We start from the raw sequence: 19,954 nt of genomic DNA on the forward strand, positions 1-19,954 counted from the left end.
GTACTTCACCTCACGGAGTGAAGTATGGATTGTCTGTTTGACAGAGGACGACAGAGGCTTGTTGCATGAAGTCTTTCATCTCTGATTGCCTTGTTATCACTTTAAACTGTGTTTTAAGTCCTAATTTTAAACAAGGTTAACACAGAACAGAGATAAACTACACTTCTCATACTTAAGATTTAATATACTGACTTATAATAAAATGAAAATGAAAACCTGTCCATGACTCAATTCAATTTAAATTGTTAAAAAAAGTGCAAATTAATTCCCATTTCCGACCAGGTTTTCCTGCCGTTTCTGTAAAACGTGAATAATTAAACCCATGAAAACATAATAAACTGTCAGTTTGATAAATTAGACACAACTTCATTTGAAGCAAGTGATATTAAATAAATATTAAAGACTTAAAGTTTATTTACTCTATGAGTTTGTATTCTCAGTGAAGACAGTACACAAAAACCTTACTTTTATAATATTATACATGTATTTACATTTTGTATGTTATCATATCATCATATATTATTATCATCATTAGTATTATATTTATTAATAACACACATTGCACAATAATGGACCAGAAATCTTTACAGTTTCACGTCAAAAATGCTTTTGCTATAAAAAAACATTAAATATTAAATTTACTGCCAGTTTTTTGATAATGTTTAACACTTAAAGGGGTTTTATATAACAAAACATCTGTTAATCCCTCACAATACAGGATGATTTGGCCAGATAATCTGTTCAAATCAGCCTCAAATCGGTAGACACCTAAGATTGTCACATTGTTGGCTGAAATCTGGCCGATGATCCTCTCGTGTGGGGCATGTTTTTAAGTTAGCATTGCAGTACCCATTTTCAGCACCGAAGGTCGCTGTTGCACATATTTTACATACGTCCCCTTTTAAATCCAGTCATGTACATCAGTATTTACACTTTTGGTAAGAAAATAATAAAGGAATATAAAAAAACACAGTATGGCTCACAGTCAGGGTCAGAGCGGCAGCGCTGATCCTCGCTCAGGTTTGTTGTAGAAAAAGTGCCTTAAATGTTGTGAAAAACCCTGCATTGTCTGTGCATGTAACAATTCACGTTGTTGTTGTTGTTGTTGTTGTTGTTGTTGTTCCTGCAGCAGCGTGAACATCACCCACACAGGCAGCAGGAAACAAACAAATAAACATGTTTCTGTCTTTGGTCCAGTTTTTTTTCCAGCAGCTTCTTGTTGTGTCGTCGTCATCATCATCATCATCATCATCATAACAGGTCACACCTTTGGTGGAGGGACAGGTCTCAGAGCCTGCAGAGTGAACATAAGTCACAAAACAATTAGATTACATTTATTTGTATATTATATATGCATTTCTATATTTATTTTGTCCATAAAATGTAGTTAAAATGTTGAAAAATGTCGATCAGAGTTTGACAAACCTGGAAATCCTGATGGTTTTTTTTTGAGCAAAGAAACCAGAAAATTAAATTCACATTTAAGAAGCTGAGAGATCAGAAAACTTGGATCAATTTGTTTAAAAAACAACAACAATAGATTATTAAAATAGTTGACGATTCATTTTGTCATCGATTAATTGAATAATCGTTGTAGCCCTAGTGTGTGTGTGTTTGTGACAAAGCTGCAGCAGCGTCTCTGTCGCTCACTTCTTGTCTGTTTTTACCTCCCGCTGCGTGTTTGTGAACTTTAGATCAGAAAAACACCAAAAGTGTCTTTAAATCATTGCTCTGATCGCGATTGTAAATCGAATATCGACAGAAACGACGTCACGATCTTCGAAAGCAAAGGTGGAATCGAGCATTAAACCACGCCCCCGGTGCGGCGCCCTGCAGACGTGTGGTTGTAGCCGTTGTAGCACGACTACGCGTTAGCTCCTCCCACTAACCTGAAGCTGCTGCCAACTCAGTGTTGTGCTGATTTTGCTCCCCGTGTAAATGGAACACATATTGTACGTTGAGTGTTCGTTACCTGACGAGCAGCCGTGTAGTTCTGACCCGGAGGTTTGGGTCTGTTTCCTGCTGGAGGAGGAGGAGGCGGAGCTCCTTTGGGTCTTCCAGCCTACAAGTGCAGGAGTAAGTAGTTTGGACCATGTGGTGACGAGTTACAGTCTGAAATAAATCAGGGCGTGTTTGAAATATTCCCATGTGTTACCTGATGTGACACCTGAATGATCGGTGACGGTTTGTGTGGGCGCTGGGCGGAGCTGGACATCGCCGCCGGCTTCCCCCGTGTCTGTGTCCTGTCAGAGAAACAAAAGATTTCATCTCACACATTCCCAACCTCACAAAATGGAGAAATACAGAGACCTACCACCGGGGCGGCGCCGAATACTTACATCGGCAGCATGGGAAGTTTGCGTTTCTTCCAGAGGAATCCGACGACACCTCCGATGATTCCCAGAACCACGAGTACGACGACGACGGCAATAATTATTCCTGCAGGAAAAAAACAAAACAAAACAAAACAACAGATCTGTTTAGTTTCAGTCGTGGTGGGATCATCGGACGGAAAGTTGTCGTATTTATCGCAGGTACCAGTAGAAGGAGAAACAAGAGATCCGTCTCTGGAGTCGCAGTTCGGAGGCATCCACCCCGGCTCACACTGACACTCACTCCTGTGATTACACACCTGCAGCACACACACACACACATTGAACAGTGATATTTTACATTATGTTTCTCTCACACGTTCATGAACATACTGTCGAGCACAGGTTGAAAGAAAAACGTGGAATTCTCCTTTTAACACACGAGTGAGGATCAGGCATTTATTTGCAATGGTCAAGATTAAGGTTCCGGGACCAGGGAAGGTGTTTTTTCACGAGGAAAGATTTTGAATAAATATCTAATTGTGATCATTTTTGACCTAAATTGCGACTGCAATATGATTCACAATATAAGGAATGGTCATTTTTACATAATAATATATTCAAAATGATTACTGTCTTATATTTGTGCAGATCTGTGAGAAATAAACATGTTTTCTCTTCAGTCTGGAGAGTGACATGTGTTTAGACCAGGACAATATTTCATCTAAAATGATATTTTAGCTTTAAGAAATACTGCGCCTCCTGTGATGTGAGAATCCCAGTTCAGTGTCCCCATAACGTAAATTACTGCATTTTAAGGTGAAGACATGTTTTAAGGTTAGGTTGAGGTTAGGATTAGGATTAAAGGTGACATAGACCGGAAGCTCCAATTAACGCTGCGTTTGTGTGTGTATCTGCGTCATTACCTCGTTTATGAAACCCTAAAGTTTCAGAACAAACAGTTCAGCCACTGCTGAGAAAATAGTGTTGTATTGTTTTCCTGGGCTCTGCGAAGCGGATCTACACTTCCTTAATTTGATGTCGTCATCAGAAATCCTCACCACCGTAGCGCCTCCCGGTGCGGGCACTAGTCCGGGCACATCCGGTTGCGTACATTCAACCGCAGAAGAAGAAGAAGAACTACTCTCGTTGTAGCTGCTGAGATGCAGAGCATCCACCGTGCCAGAGGGGGAGCTGTGTATCTGAGAGCTGGACTATCTATTACGTCACTTCCAGGTACCTGGCCAATCACAGGACAGTTGTAAAGCTCTCGTTGGCTGGCCAATCACAGCAACTGTTTGGTCTGAAACAGCACGGCTGACGAGAGCGTCAGTGAGGAGATATTTTGATCGGCTCGTTTGCAGCGATTAGGAGGTTTTTAATCATGAAAACAAGTTAATATATGTAAGTAAACCTCCATAACTAACATATATGTGTGATACAAGCATTCTATGTCGCCTTTAAGCCAGTAGTACTTATAGTTATGGTTAGAGTAAGTCTCCATGAAATGAATGTAAGTCAATGCAATGTCCTCTGAAGTCATGGAAACCGGGAGTTTGTGTGTGTGTGTGTGTGTGTGTGTACTTACAGCATGACCGGAGCATTTTGCCGAGCAGTTAACGTTTCTGTAAGCTACTGCAAGATCCACACACTCGTTCTGACTGCACACCTGAAAGTAAGAAAAGAGAACAACAACACAGTCAGGCTCCACAAACACTGACACTTCAACAATTAGTGAATTATTTAAATTTTGATCGAGTGCATCCAGAGAAAATGTCTTAATCTGTGCAGAACTTTATTTGCTTATAGCTGTTATCATCTTCTATAAACATGACCAAATGAATCTTGATCATTGTAAGAAGTCACTCAGATATTCCCATATTAAATTTAAATTTGCCAGCATAACTTAGTCTGTTGATAGTGTGTCTGATCCTGCACACACACCGAATTCTGTTGAAATCTGATGAGTTTTCTAATTTTTTCACAGTGTTTCCCATTATAATAAATGGGATTTCTTGAAAATGTAAAAAAAATTTTGTGATGTCATCAGTGGGTAGAGTGGGAATATACTTGCTTATATCATGGGTATATCAGATTAATCCTGTTAACAAAAGGACAAACTTCACAGATGGACCCACACTGATGAAAACATGACCTTCTTGGCAGAGGTTAAATAAAAAAAACAAAAACAAAAACACCACTTCTTACTTTTCCATTCCCACACTGCGTCCCAGTGTCCACCTGACCGAAGTCTTTAGTGTGGTCGTCGAAAAAAGCCGCCTTGCAGTCGCCAACTCTCACCATGCGGCCGTAGTTTGGGCTTCCTTTACCTTGTTTACAGAAGAGCTTCCCACAGTACTTGTCTCTGCAAATTAAACAGCAACACTGTGAATCATTACATTACATTACATTACATGTCATTTTATCCAAAGCGACTTACAATAAGTGAATCACACATGTATTGTTACCCCATTCTCATGCCTGGCATCAAAACCACCAACCGTCTGCTTCTAAATATCCACTTTATCACTGAGTCATTATCGCCTAAAGTCATTAATTTACCCAAATCACTCAGAGTTACTAACTATTGACCAAAGTAAATCAGAATTAGAAACAGAAATAATCTAAATACAAAGGTTTTAAAGAAATACTGATCATTCAATGCATCTTTGTATGCAACATGATTGGCTTTTACATTTTAAAAGACATGTATAATGTAAAAGTGACATAAAATTTAGCTGAGACTCACTGTTGCTGACAGGGGATGTACTGGTCTTTAGATGGACGTTTGCAGAAAGAGTAGTAGGTCGCTCTGGTGTTGTGGTTGTAGCAGTAAGCTTCGGCCTCGACAGCACCTGAAAACAAGGGAAGCAACACTTAGCACATATTTAAGGACTATGTGAAGTGATGAGAAATAAAATCTCTCTTCACAGGAAAATGTGTTTAAAAAACTCACTGTTTAAAACACAGATTTATACGCCTTAGTGAGGACCAAAGCAGCTAAACCTCGCTGTTTAAAACACAACAGATTAGTACACCTTAGTGAGGACCAAAGCAGCTAAATGTCGCTGTTTAAAACAGATTTATACGCCTGAGTGAGGACCAAAGCAGCAAAACTTTGCCGTTCAAGACACATATTTATATGCCTTAGTGAGGACCAAAGCAGCTAAACCTCGCTGTTTAAAACACAACAGATTAGTACACCTTAGTGAGGACCAAAGCAGCTAAACGTTGCTGTTTAAAACACAGATTTATACGCCTTAGTGACGACCAAAGCAGCTAAACCTCGCTGTTTAAAACACAACAGATTAATACACCTTAGTGAGGACCAAAGCAGCTAAACTTTGCTGTTTAAAACACAGATTTATACGCCTTAGTGACGACCAAAGCAGCTAATATTAACGTTAAATGTTCCAGTGTCAAACCATTTGTTTAACAAACACGCACGTAGCGAAGCGACATCTCAGTGAGTAGTGGCTACTTCCTGTTTCTGCTCATTTTTACAACAGTTATGGAATGGCGACTAAAACGAAAGATACCATAAAATCATCTGTATTTTATTTTATTAAGATTGACTACTGTTGAGCTGTTTTTAATTTAAGTGTTAGGCAAAAGCCGAACTCAGTGCCTCTTATTTTGAAAGCCAGGGCTAAAAGGAAGTGGGGATATGTAAAATGGGCTGAGTTGACATGTCTGTCTGTCTATTACACAGACATCCATATATTATTAATATGAATTTATCACAATTAGGGGACAAACAGCTGTGCATAAAAGCTAGTGAAAGAGGAGCAGCAAACGAGATGCATTCAATGGCCCTGGTACATTTCATCACTTCACAATAACTGGTGTGTGGAGAGCAGAATCTCTGCATTTGCTTGACACACACGTAAAGTAACATAAAGTGACATTAAATGATAAAAATGACACTCACCTGCTCCGTACATCTTGACACACTGGTTGGGCCTCTGTGGACACCGACCGTTGTAACAGTATCCCCGGCTTCCTTCACACGGGAGACCGTTCACAGCAAACATATCCTCGGGGCAGATGTTGTTAGTTCCGTCGCAGTACTCTGGCAGGTCGCACTCGTCCTGCTCCCTGCGACACTCTCTGGAGCGAGGCAGGATCTGTGTGGAGACACGGGAGAGTCATTCATTCATTCACATTCACTTCAAAAAAAATACAAAACTTTTTCAAACATTTTCCTTAATAGAAATGCATTTCTTTTTTAAACTAAATGGCTCGAATTTTGCCTCTTTCTCGCAATAAAATGACCATGAAACAGTAAAAACTCTCATTGTCACAAGAACATTTAAAACAAAAATTTAAAACCCTGGCATTTTCAAGCAATTATTTGCTGCTTGCAGCTTTAAATGTTATCGTTATTATCAGTAATATAACTAAAATCTCACAGAATATCTAATTACTCTTAAATCTCCAAAGAAAAATGTGACAAAATTATACAAAAACTGAAAGAATAATACTGTTTAGTCTACAATATTTCTGATACTAATATATACAGTATATAGACACATAAATATGAATTTTCTATCTTCTATTTTTCCCCATTCCACAATTTGTAATGTCTCCAATGGCCACTCGAGGGCAGTGACAGATCGGAGGTTGGAAAAGAAGAAGACAGTGCAGCAGATTATAATCTCTCCAATTGACTCACTTTACAGCTCTCACAGCACTCGCCGTCTGCACACTGGGATCCCTCTGACAGCCTGCAGGTGGTAGCATTGCAACACGGGTTGGTGCACTCCTTTAAACACAAAACGGGAGCTGTTAAGACTCGTTCAATAACAGTAATAATAGTAATAATAGTAGTATAATGAATAAAGATCCTGTTCTCTGTGGTTTCGTCATGTGGTAATCTCAGCAAACTTACTTTACTGCTTCACAACTTGTTTCTTGAGGGATTATTATTTGTATGACCACCTGCCACACGTGTTTTACACGTTTACAAAAATGATTAAATAACTGACTACAGTTGGAAGAAATGTGTTTTATTTAGTTGTGCGGAGATAACAGACATTTGTTTATATTTAAATCTTACACACTACAGCTTTAAGAGTCTTTGATTTTAGATGATAACTCTGGTTTTTCCTCATTCTCCTCTCGCTGCTGCTGGATTTGGAACCTCTGTTTCATATTCACTCAAATATGTGTGTTTGGTGTATATCTGATTAAGTTTGGCCTTTCCCCACCACTGAATTTTACAGCAGTTCTTACATGACAGTGGTGCAGTGAACTCTACGATTTCACAATGCAATCTTCTGAAAAGTTGTGGCCGGCGGCAAACAAGCGCGTGCAGAATACCAGCAGACGGTGCAAACATGTCTGAGCACATTCGACATCTCTGCAAATAATCTCACAGGAGTGAACTTCACAACAGAAGTTTACAAGTCAGTTTTAGTCTTAAACTACACTGATACAAATCCTGTTCAGCACCATTGTCATAAATTATAATAGATATATAATTAGATTAATGAACACAGACAAGGGGGATATAATTTAAGATAAGATAACAGATTACCTGCACAGTGCCACAGTCGCACTCCTCTCCCGCCTCCGTGAACCCGTTGCCACAGAAAGATGGCGCCGCCAGACTCGCATAGTTTGGTTTGTCCATCATACAGCTGGGGTTGCGGTTCATCAGGTACTTCTCGTATGTGTTGCTGCTGCAGCTGCTGAAGGTTCGGGGGATGTCCCAGCTGAGGACAAACAAGGACACACTCACGTCGATCAGACACATTTTTTCTACTGGTCAGTTCCATCTCTTGCAGTTTATAAATCCGGCAGAATGGGCTTTTAAATACAATATTCCAACAATGAGGTCATGCCATTTTTCACCTAAAACGTTTTTTTACTTGTATAATATGGGCACATTATCTGTTGGGGGCAGTGACACCATGTGATTGGCAGCTCGTACCATTTTATACATCATAGTTCATACATCTGAAGGGGGGTATTTTCCTTTTTCCTATAAAACAATTTTTCTTTCCACACAAGTTCAATATTTTGTCCACTTGAAAAAATACAAAAACACACTGTTAAGTGGTGTCCAGTCTACAGGTGGCGCCATATGCCTGTTTTGGTCATAAACTAGATGTGATTTTCTGGTTTTCCTGCCTGAAGCCAACTTGGAAGTAACATTATGTTGAATAGCCACTAGGGGGCAACTCCACTGTTTGACTGAAGGTAAACATTTTCCGAAGCATTTAATGGTTTCAATCACTACTTTCAGCTCTTCTTTAATAGAACATGATGTCAGTTTTGTAAGTTATGTTCCAGTTCAGAGGAGAATAGATGTTTAAGAACAGCCATTGTACCGTATAAGGTAAAGTTAGCACAAAAGTTGCCTCCTGTAAACAACCGTGATAGCACTCAAGTAGTTCAAGACGTAAACTACAAAGACTCTAAGACATAACACAAAAAGCTGTATTTATAAAATATACCCAGCTTTGTGTGGACTGAGACACACTCAGGCTCCTCCCCATGTCTTCCAAAGTATGGTCACTTCTGATCTCAAAAAGCCAAGATGGCGCTGGTCAAAATACGAAGCTCAGCGCTTCAAAATAGTGGCTCACAAACCAACAGATGACATCGCTGTGTGTCATTTCCACTTGTTCCACGTCAGATCTTCTTCTATTCAAGACACCGTCATAGAGCGGTTGCTCACCTGAGAGCTGCAGCCATGATGCAGGTGTCTCCAGCACAACTGCACACACTGGAGTCGTCGTGGCTCATGCCCAGGTTGTGGCCCATCTCATGAGCCAGTGTAGCTCCGACTGCGATGGCACGGTCGTTGTGATCCTGAAAGTTAGATAATGTTTTAAATTAAACACACACCAGTGATATCCTTCATATCTGTGTTCTTACTCAATGTTCTTTAACTGATTAAAGCTTTTTACCTTATCTCTATCTCATATATTTTGATTTCATGTGCTGTACTCTATTAAGACTCTTCTATCTACTCTTTTAAGACTCTTTCTATTTCTTTTAAAACCTTCTATTTGTACCATGATATTGTTTTGATTATTAGTTTGCTTCCTTGCATATTGTCTAGTTTTACATCCTGTTTTATGTTGTAGTTCTTCTTCCCACTTCTTACTCATTACTTACATTACATTGGAATGTTGATGCTTTTTTATAAACATCATCATAAGACCTTATGATGCCAATGTCTGTCATGAATTATTCTCTTACATGTTCATCATGTGAGTTATAAAGAAGTAAGAATTTATTTTAACAATAACCACCACAAGCTGTAAGGCATTTTATAAATGACTCATCTTCAAATTGAGTTAATGTTTTTTTTAAATATGAATTATTTGTTAAAAAGTAAAAAGTTATTGTTTGTTTTTTCCCCCTTTACTTAATTGCTTTTAATAATTCACTCTATTAACATTGTGAATATTAACAAATGTATTTAAATTATTTTATGATATGACATCATGATGTATATGAGTTATATATAATTATGAGAGCTTATAACTATGATTATGTTGCACTATAGATCTATCATAAAGAATTTTAAGTATGGTCAGACATAATGTGATTTAATGCATTGTAGACAAAGGGCTTCATAGAAATGAGCTGTGTCTTTTTTAACCTCAGCCTCCTTGAGTTTACTCTCAGTTCAGGTCATTGATCCAATTGTTAGTTTTACAGCATGATTTGGTAAATGATGACCCCATTAAGAGTCAACGGCGTGACTTGTAGCATGGACACGATGTAACTGACATATGGTGCCACACAATAAATGGTGATGACAAAAAAGACAAGGTTTTAAAATATCAAGAAATCTTCCATTTTAGCTCACCTGTACGACCCCGACAGAGTGACCAGAGCACATAGTCCCAATGAAAGCCAGTCCCACAGTCGCTCCTTCAAAGTCAATTCCACTGTAAAACAAAAGACGACATAAAAAAACCCCCACATTAATTATGTTTTTTATATTAATTTTACAATAAATAAACATTAACTGGTTTCACAAAGGTGGGACATAAATAAAATGACTAATCACGTCACCATGAACTAAAATTGCACCCCGTTGCTGTGCTTCCTGTGGCATTAAAAACTGTAAAAAAAAAAAGGCGGGGCTGTTAAACCAAAGACGCATGTGTTTAACCAAAGGGTTATGGTTATCTGGTTGAGACATCTGTACTTCCCCAGAATCTGAATTTAAAACATAACGGACAGAGTTTGTGACATCAAATCTAACGTGGAAGCACAATGAGGACTCAGAAAAGTTACGCAAGGAACTGATGCTTCAAAGTTGTTTAACCTGGACTCCTGTTTCCTATAAAAAAATGCAAACAGGATGTTGAAACATCCTTTTATTGAACAATGTCCTGTGCCAAATTAAAGCAATAATATGCAACGTTCCTCTGGACTTTGGTGCAGGGAGTGAGCAGGTCACAAACTCTAATATGTAGCTGGAAAAAGATGTTTAATGGCAATTTTCAGATTCGAGGCTGGTTCACAAAATGGCATGTGGTGAGGTCAGTGTTGATGTGTCAATAACTTATACATTACCGCATACTTCATACAGTCTTCATAGACTGCACTTATTTTATTTTACATTTCAGTAGTATTTGGTTCCATAGAAGTTGCTCAGACCTGATGAGATGTGCATTGTCATGCTTCTTCCTCTTGGCCAGTTCAGAGTTCCTCCACTTCATGAAAGCATCCAGGTTTGCCCCGGCTGGAGGTGTCACAGTGATCAAATCCCTGTTGGACCAGATCTCCAGCCCCACCAGAGCAATGAAGGTCCTCAGGGGCTTATAGGCCTGAAAACAACATGACAGGAGATCAGCAGAGAGACAGAGCTTAACCTTGAAGGTCCAGTGTAAGACATGTAGGAGGTTTTATCAGCAGAAATTGAGAGTAAAATCCCTTTACAGTGATTTCCAGACTGGGTTGGGACCCCAAAGAAATTAGCTGAATTTTCCAAGTTTCAACATCAAGGCTACATTTTGTGGGTTGGGGTCACAAGAAGCTCTATGACACGGTGTAGACTAATACGACTTACAATCAGGGTAACCTTAGTCATAGAGGACGGTGAAAAGAAGCCTGAATGGACAAAGCCAGTGCTTCGCATTTCAAAGCGGAAGCTAACTTCGCTAAATGAAGAACATCCTCGTATGAACTGAAAATTCGGCTGATGTGTAAAAAGATGTCATCCGTGACTCGGAGTTTGACCAAATATAGGAATCTAAGCCACTTGACTCACCATGTTGACAAAGTTGACAATTTCGAATATCCTCTTTCTCAGCTTGGTCTGGTCTCGCTTCATCTTCAAATACTGAAACACAACGTTGTCATATTAGGCTACATCCTGTTTCTCAGCAGTTGATTCATTTTAAAAGTATTTGTAACTTACCGCACGGTTATCAGCAACAAGGAAGAGCTCAATGTATTTCTGTTGCTGAACAATCGGTATTCCCTGAAGGGCAAAAGCAGTAAAAAGCACCGGTTAGTTAATGTTAGTTAATATTTGTCTTTATAAACCAGGAGTGAATGATGTTATTGTGCTGCAGAATGTTACCCCTGATCTGGAGCGGCTGAGGCTTGTTGGAGGCTCGAAGTCGTCGCTCCAGCTGGTGTTGGTGACGCCACACACTGCAGGTGTGAATTTCTCCTTCTCTTTCTCGCTGAATGTCATCACTGCGTGGTCACCTTCATCGTCTCCTGACAGAGGCTCGATCAGGTATTTCTGTGCAGACGTTCTGAAGTAACCCCTGAAATCAAAAACACACCACCTTAAGTTCTACAGAAATAGCCACGAGTCGGAAGTAAAACTATATATATATATATATATATATATATATATATGTGTGTGTATATATACATATATATATATATATATACAGTATATGTATATATATATATATATATATGTATATATATATGTTTATATATATATTTTAACTTCCTTTTTCTACTATCGTCTTTTAATGTCCCTTTTTCTCTAAAACAGTGGTAGTACATACGTAGCTAGCTTACTGAATCTCTTAATGGCAGACATTTTGACAGTTCACAAGAGGAAAAGCACAGGTGTAAAAAATCTAATTAAAAATGACAGACTTCCATTTAGCTTGACCAGTTTCTACGTGTATGATAGCTCACTGTCACATAGCCTTCAGAGTGCTAGTTAGCTTCTGGTTTAAAGTAGCTGCGAGAAGTTCTTGCTAGCATTACAAATATGACACAGCAAAACAGTGAAGATGGTGTTGTTGGAGCTACAGTAAAATCATTTTAACCTGGTGGATGGAAACATGGCGCAATACTGTTCGCTAACAACACAGAGGCGAAAATATCATTGTGTTAAGAGCGTGTTTTTGCTGATTTTAGAGGCTAAAATATCAGTTAATACAGGATTTAGTTCAGGGGGTGTTGCGCCATGGTCTTTATTTAAGGTATGTAGTGTATGTATTATTATTATTATTTTTTGACTTGACTCTGTGGCCTTACCTTAGTCCATCACACGTGCTAATGCTAACAGACGAGTTGTTGTCATCCACAATATTTCCGTGATAGTAGCAGTGATCCTGGTAAAGACATAAAATAAATCAAATACAATAAATCAGCACATGTAATCACTATTAAAGAAGTGGGTTTAAGCAAACATAGCTGTCAGCATTTTTATAGTGAATGTAGAAGTGAAACTACCCACAAATGCAAACACTTACCATGTCGTCAGGGCTGGTGGTGACTCGAGTCCCATCTTCTTTATAATACGTTTCTGTGTAGTCTTTGGAGAGTAATTCACTTATGATAAAAAAGAAATAAAAAAGAAACTGAAATCATACATTGACGCATCAGTTTTTGGATTCTAATAGTACATTACAGCTTTGACCTAATTATTTTTTTAGACCTGGGGAAACAGAACAATCGATGCTGTACTGTGTCCAACATCAAAAACACATATTACGTTTGCTGGGCAAACAAATAATTAAAACCAGGAAGTTGCAGTGGAAAACTTAGGTCTTGATTCTGCTCAATGTTAATGTTAATGTTACAAAATGTTAATTTTATTTTGAAAAGTCTAAAACACAAAATTTAGGCTATTTTGCTTGTCTTTTTCTTGTTCATGCATGTAAGGCAAATAACTACTTACTCATTTTTCTGTAGTTGCATTTCAATGTTTTTTCCTCCCAATGTCAATCCATACTTTAATGTCACTGGTCTGATGTTCTGTGGTGAGAAAAAAAATGGAAATAAAATGGTGCTTTTCCCATCTGTCATATATATATATATGTATACGTATATACTGACAGTGAAATGATAAAGAAGAAAGTGCTGCACCTCGGCTTGTCTTTTTCTGACTGAATGGAGCCTGACGGGTCGGACAACCTGGTAGTCCTTCACCTCTTCAAACCCGTGGCTTCCATGGCCTTCTGTGGAGACACACACACACACACACACTATTGTATTATGACAGGAAAAGTACATTTGATACAGTATATCACAAATACTGGTGAAAATATGTTTAGTATATTGTTAACCTTTGTAGCAGTGAATTATCTGCTTCCTTCCTCCACATCAACAATATTAAGATATGTTAAGATAAGTGTCTTATAAGTCACAACAAGATAAGATAAATCAAGATACGACAAGATAATTCACATTTTATATTATTTATTATTACACACATCTTTTTGTCTGCATGCACCCTTTTCTGCTGAGAACATTAAGTCTTCCAATAAGTTCCGGCGGAACAGTTAGTTTACAAGTTTGGCTTCTCTTTTTGTTCACTGACCCTAGTCCTTTTAATTTAGAATTTTTCTGACACTAGGAAGCTATTAAGATAGCTAGATAGTTGGCTAGACAGATTATCACAGTTTATTTTAATCTACCGTTTACGGTTGTGATTGATATTCGGGAAATTTGTTCTTAAATTGTATTTTTATAATTTATATTTGAGGTGTCAAACTGGAATAATGTGAAGAACTGTAATTTTAAAGTCACAAAACAAACTAAATGTATTTTATTTATAAAGCATGACATTAACACTATTATACTCCACTATTCATATAGAACAAGTCAAGACAGTAGCCTTAACAATTATGGTCATTATAAGATTAACAATTAGCCCTGTTTAACAACACACCCACTGTCACTTTCAGTCTCTGCAGTAAAACTATGTGTCGCCATTGTTTTTTTAAATCTTTTATCTAACCTGCCACTGATAGAACAAAAACCAGGAATATTGATATTCATAACACTCCTTCAGGGCAACACACGGACTTGCTGCCCTACTTTGTTGGGTTTGTTTCAGCCTGCAGGGAATACATAACTGCAGACTTCAAACACCATTCAGAGCTGTCGCTACATGTTAATAAGATTATTAACTACAAAAAAAAATGATTTGACTATTTAAGTAAGCATTTTTTTAAATGGACACTGGAACTGAACATAGATACTTATATATCTTACATGTCAGAAAAATCACAGTTATTTTCCCTTACAGCTATATTTTTCAGGTTGTCTTTTATTTTTTGAATGAATGAATTGTATTATTTATTGTACTTTGTACCTTTAAATACATGTGACAAATACACTTTACACTGCATTTACAGTTCCCTTTTTCCCTTAATCATTCACTCATTAATACTATTTTTTACGAGTGAAACTGCTAAGGACAGTGATTTTTAACTTTTCCGTCATCCTGGTCATGTGATCTCCCACATTACATATATAGACTGTTCAGATCAGCCTCAAGGATTAGGAATTAAAAATGTTTTAGACTTTATTAAGTCTATTTGCCAGTATCACTTATAGTGGAGTCAAAAAGCGTAAACCCCCACTTCTCTCTTTCATTCTCTGTTCTCTTCTGTCCCCTTTTGCTCTCAGTCATGTCATAATATCTTGTATTGCGACATGTTTCTACCAACAATCTGCGTCCGATACATGCTGTCCTCATGGAAGACAGCATGTATCGTGTCTGTTTCTTATCATAAAGCACCGGATGTTGTCTCACCAAAACTAACACTTTGACCAAAGACTGTATTTTCCCGACTATATGAAGAAGGAAATGACTAAGTCCTCCTGAGTCACAGTCAGTTGCACCTGAGTGGGTGTTGGCTTTGTTTTGAATCATGTGCCAATCCAATAGCACAGATATATTTAAAGTGACTCCCACAGACTTTGCTTCAAGACGTGGGAACACGGCTACTGTGGCAACTTGACTTTTGTAATCATGTCACCGGTTAGCAAATACAACTGCCTTCTGCCTGACCTTAACCATACCAGTTAATGTGTAACCCTACCTAACCTTAACCAAACCTGCATTAAGCTATATTATTTTGGAACCTAAACAGAGCCATAATCACAATTAATGCATAACTAGGGCTGCAACAATTAATAATATTATCGATTGATGGGTTTAAATGTTTTCTTTTATAATTAAAACAAGTTCATCATTTTGGTTTGTGGACAAAATAAGACATTTTCAAGACACTCGAGTCATTGAGAAAATAATCGACAACTTAATCGAGCTGTAGCACTAACCTAACCACAAGTATACATCTCAGCCCTGAACTTAACCCTGAACAAGGTCCAAAAAATGACAACATGGTTTTAGTCTCCATGAGGACATACTGGTCCTGACAGGGTCAGTGTTTATGCCAAAAACAAGGTCCCAAAAACACACTCATTCTTGCACAACATTCTTAGTGAGGACACGTATTAGTCATAATGCATTTCCGAGCCCCTTACCCCAAACTTAATCATCACTTACCCAAACCCTTAACCCTAAAACCAAGTCTTAACCCTCAAAAACACCTTATATATGCGTCTTTATAGCCGACTACAGACATGTAAACACACATTCATTGACTTTTACTGATAGATAACTGTCCGACTGTAGATAAAGTAAACCAGGCTAAAGGTGGATCAACAATCTCTTTCAGAAGAGAACATGATTATCCATAAAATTGACATTTCTTACATGAGTAAAGTGTCTTTAAAGCAGCCACATAATCAGGTCAGTGGGTTAGGACACTTTATTTTATCAAAAACACTGTCAAGTTTAACCTGCTTTGAATCAAAAGGACAGTCTTTTAGTCATTAATTAGCCAATGTGCTCTGCTCAGCGGAGGTCACAGTATCCGGTGACTTACCTGAGGGCTCAGGTGAGGCATTTAGGATGAGGATCCACAATAGGAGAGTCCGGGTCATTGTCCAAGTGCAGAGAGTCCCTGTAACCGAGCAGATCGGTGCTCTGGTCAGGCTTTATGCTGCCTACCTGCACGCACTGGTTTCTGTTTTTTGGCGTTGGCCACGCCTTTCGCCCGCCTCTCCTGCAGCTGTCACAGCAACACTTCCTCATCTGACAGCAAACTTACACACACACACACACACACACAGAGACAAAAACCAGCCTAAACACGCCCTCGCTGCTCTTCAGGAATGCAGGAAACATATTGTGCTGACACAATTAGGGCCAAAGCTGCACTTGCTTTCAGCCACTTTTAGTTTCATGACAGTGTCTCATCACGGCCGCTGTCACTCGAAGGTCGTGTCGTTGCATTCAAAACAAAGACACGAGGGTCAATTTCCTCAGTTGCAGTAGATTTATTCCTTCTTACCTTTTTGCTTGAATGAAACTTCAGCCGCTTCTTCTGTCTTTGCATAAAAGCCATACATCGGCAGTTTGACTCACTACTGTGTGACTCACTCACACACTGACAGGATACTTTATTTCCTCCTACATCACGCTGTGACTTCACCACACTACCATAAAGTTTCACAACGTTTACCATATAAAGGCAATGAAATCCCTGCCTGCCCGTCCGTCCCTCACCCACTGAACACATGCTTGGAGTCGGCGCGGAGACACAAAGTGTCCCAAGACAATAAGGCCAATGTTTTTTGCTCCGTCTGCAGCGTAGAAGGACATCTCAGGACACGACGGCCATGTGTGTGTGTGTGTGTGGATGGAGTTGAAGTAGCGTAGGTGGAGAATGATGGGAGGTTTACATTTGTAATCTAATCTACTAAACTTACATTATTTACATTTTTATTTCATTTCTTTAACCTCTTAACGCTGGGTGACCCTTCCTGACATGACATGATATGACCCTCCCATTTATCTAGGCTTGGGACCAGCACAAAAAATACACTGGGGTCATTTTAAAGCCATGGTTCTCAAACTGTAGTATGTGTACCATCAGTGGTACACGGGCTTCCTCTCATGATACTTGGAGGAAAGTCTGAAATATTGTTCTATTGTATATAACATGGTATGGTATACAGCCCACAATACAGCCAACATTATATTAATGTTAACAAATGCATATTTATGCGTCATATCAATGGAAACCATATAAAAAATAATGATAATAATTCCGTTGAACCCACTGCGCCTTATGTAAATAGTCTGTGTTACCAAGTTAAATTCCTAACTAAGATAAGATAAAGTCTAACAGACAGGATGAGATTGAAGGTCATTCATTGTGTAAATCTGCTTCACTCACTTAAATTCTGATGATAAAATTGTGTTTGTCTGTGCAGTTTTATGATGACCATTCATTCATTCGCTCGTCACATGATCACATGATTCACAGAAGCTGTGACCTCATTGAACAATTACCTCACTGTCAGTGTGGTGACCGCTCTGCTCTGATCTGATCTGATCTGCTGCGTCGACTTCCCCTTGGGGGTGAAGACAGAACATCCTGCTCGAGGGTTGATCACAAAGGCGGACCGATTTTTCTTCCCCAAGATGCCACACACGCCTGGAGGAAAACAAAGCACAAGAAGGATTTGAGAAATATACAATTTTAGGGTCTATGATAAATGTGTTTTTCTACTTTTACATAAAGATGACTAATGACACTGGTTCTTAAATCATACACTTAGTTAAAAATAACACTCACAAGCACGTGTGTGCATTAAGGGTGGTGTCAGTCAGTCACTTTAACCCCATGTCCTGTTCATACCGGCTGCAGAGACATGATATGCTTTCAGGTTTGTGTGTGCTCAGCTAATACAGAGTCTGTAAAATACAGTGCTTCAAAAACAATCACAAAACACACACACACACACACACAAAGTGACAGGAGAAATACAGTGAAAACAGACAGATATTAAAACCTTTAATAGAATTTACCTGCTGAAACACAGCCAGATTTTTATTTTGAAATTGTTGTCTAAAAGCAAAAATAAAAGCACGAGAGAAATAAAAACAAAAATAAAATATCACACAAAAGCAAACAAGAGGGATTTAAAGAATAATGAGGAATATGAAAAGTAATAAAACAGAACATGCACTGATTTTCATGTTCATGTGTGTCATGTGTTCATGCTATTGTAGTTATGTTATCCATTATTTGAACAGTTCGGTGAACTTAATTTGAAGTTCACCAAACCTCAAATTAAAGACATTGTCAAATGAAATCACAGAACTTTCAAACAAATAAAATGAACATAAAAAAACACACAGTCAATACAAACATCAAAATAGCTGGTGACGAGTTAAATAGTTTAAACAATCATAAGAAGTCACTGACAGTGTGTGTGTGTGTGTGTGTCTAGTTGTATTTATATCTTTGTGAAGTCCAAGAAATGTAAAAACCTGTCTTTGTGGGGACATTTTGTCTGGTCCTCACACCTTGGGGTTAGGGTTAGAATTGGGTTTAGGTTAGGTTAAGGGTTAAGGTTAGGCACTGAACCTAAGGGTTAAGGTGGCGATGGTTAAGATTAGGATAAGGGGCTAGGGAAAGCATTACATCTATGATGTGTCCTCATTAAGTGGTAAAAACAAGTCTGTGTGTTCTTGTATTTGTGGCCTCTTTAGGACCATGTATAAACACAGTCCTTGTCAGGACCAGTAGTCCTCATGGAGACCAAAGAACCTCATTTCTGGGTTAAGTTGGTTCAGTTTAGGGTTAAATTTTTAACTGTGGTTAGGTTATTGTTAAGGACAGGGATAAAGCTTTGGTTAAGACCTTTGTCTGTGTGTGTGTGTGTGTTTTTACTGGCACTAGTTTAACAGGCTCAACAAGACAAACACTCAAAACTCACAGGTTAATGTCAGCCTCATGGTGGCGCTAATGGACATGTTAGGAGATGAACTAAAGTGTGATACAGCAGCAGAGTTTGTACCATAATTATAAGAATATTATATATTATGTTAATATAACACACAGCCAAAAGAAGAAGAAACTAAAAGGTTCTTGCAGAAGAAACTAAAAGGTTCTTGCAGAAGAAACTAACTAACTGACTGACATCGGCATCACTCCCTGCTTTAAGCCTCGTGTTACTTCAGAAAGTGGTTAAACTTCAGAACACAGTGTCTTGCTTCTCTCGTGCTGTCTCACCATGGGAAGGATGTAGATTTCCACTCTGTTACAATTGAGTTGTGTAAAAGGTTGTGGTATTTTTTTCAGAAGAATGATGACATTAGTCAGTAACACTGTGACTGGGTGAATAACAAGTAATTAAGGAGCCGTTTCCGTCCCTTTTTGTAGCCGAGGAGCATCGTGTTTATACAGAAACATCAGTGGTGAAATGAACTGTTAATGCTTGGTTTATTTTCTATTAATTCAATTAATCTGTCAGACTTTATTTATGTAGCACCTTTTCATATAAACCAACGCAATTCAAAGTGCTTCACAACAAACACACTG

General features: G+C 38.4%; 1 protein-coding gene across 1 annotated transcript; it reads right to left on the reverse strand.

Annotated features, from left to right (window-relative positions):
• Positions 1 to 1,015: 1,015 nt before the first annotated feature.
• Positions 1,016 to 17,171, reverse strand: adam28 (ADAM metallopeptidase domain 28). The gene is made up of 22 exons (XM_058635356.1): positions 16,445 to 17,171; positions 13,629 to 13,720; positions 13,441 to 13,517; positions 13,013 to 13,091; positions 12,795 to 12,871; positions 11,869 to 12,061; positions 11,704 to 11,766; positions 11,554 to 11,625; positions 10,941 to 11,110; positions 10,141 to 10,222; positions 8,998 to 9,131; positions 7,852 to 8,029; positions 6,988 to 7,077; positions 6,244 to 6,439; positions 5,062 to 5,167; positions 4,521 to 4,677; positions 3,901 to 3,981; positions 2,539 to 2,632; positions 2,340 to 2,439; positions 2,156 to 2,243; positions 1,973 to 2,062; positions 1,016 to 1,294 (listed from the first exon to the last, which is right to left on the reverse strand). The coding sequence occupies exons 1-22, from the start codon at positions 16,500 to 16,502 to the stop codon at positions 1,262 to 1,264; spliced, it is 2,310 nt and encodes a 769-aa protein (XP_058491339.1). The 5' UTR covers positions 16,503 to 17,171; the 3' UTR covers positions 1,016 to 1,261.
• Between the last annotated feature and the right edge of the window lie 2,783 nt (positions 17,172 to 19,954).

The sequence above is a fragment of the Solea solea genome, chromosome 8 (assembly GCF_958295425.1).
Source record: "Solea solea chromosome 8, fSolSol10.1, whole genome shotgun sequence".
In the NCBI taxonomy this organism is placed as follows: Eukaryota; Metazoa; Chordata; class Actinopteri; order Pleuronectiformes; family Soleidae; genus Solea; species Solea solea.

What these genes read in the sequence shown, in the direction of transcription:
- adam28 (XM_058635356.1), bottom strand. Translation starts at nt 16,502, where the DNA reads ATGACCCGGACTCTCCTATTGTGGATCCTCATCCTAAATGCCTCACCT. An exon ending in TGCCTCACCTGAGCCCTCAG is followed by an intron (nt 13,721 to 16,444) that starts GTAAGTCACCGG and finishes GTGTCTCCACAG; the next exon opens with AAGGCCATGGAAGCCACGGG. An exon ending in TCAGCCGCTCCAGATCAGGG is followed by an intron (nt 11,767 to 11,868) that starts GTAACATTCTGC and finishes TTTGCCCTTCAG; the next exon opens with GGAATACCGATTGTTCAGCA.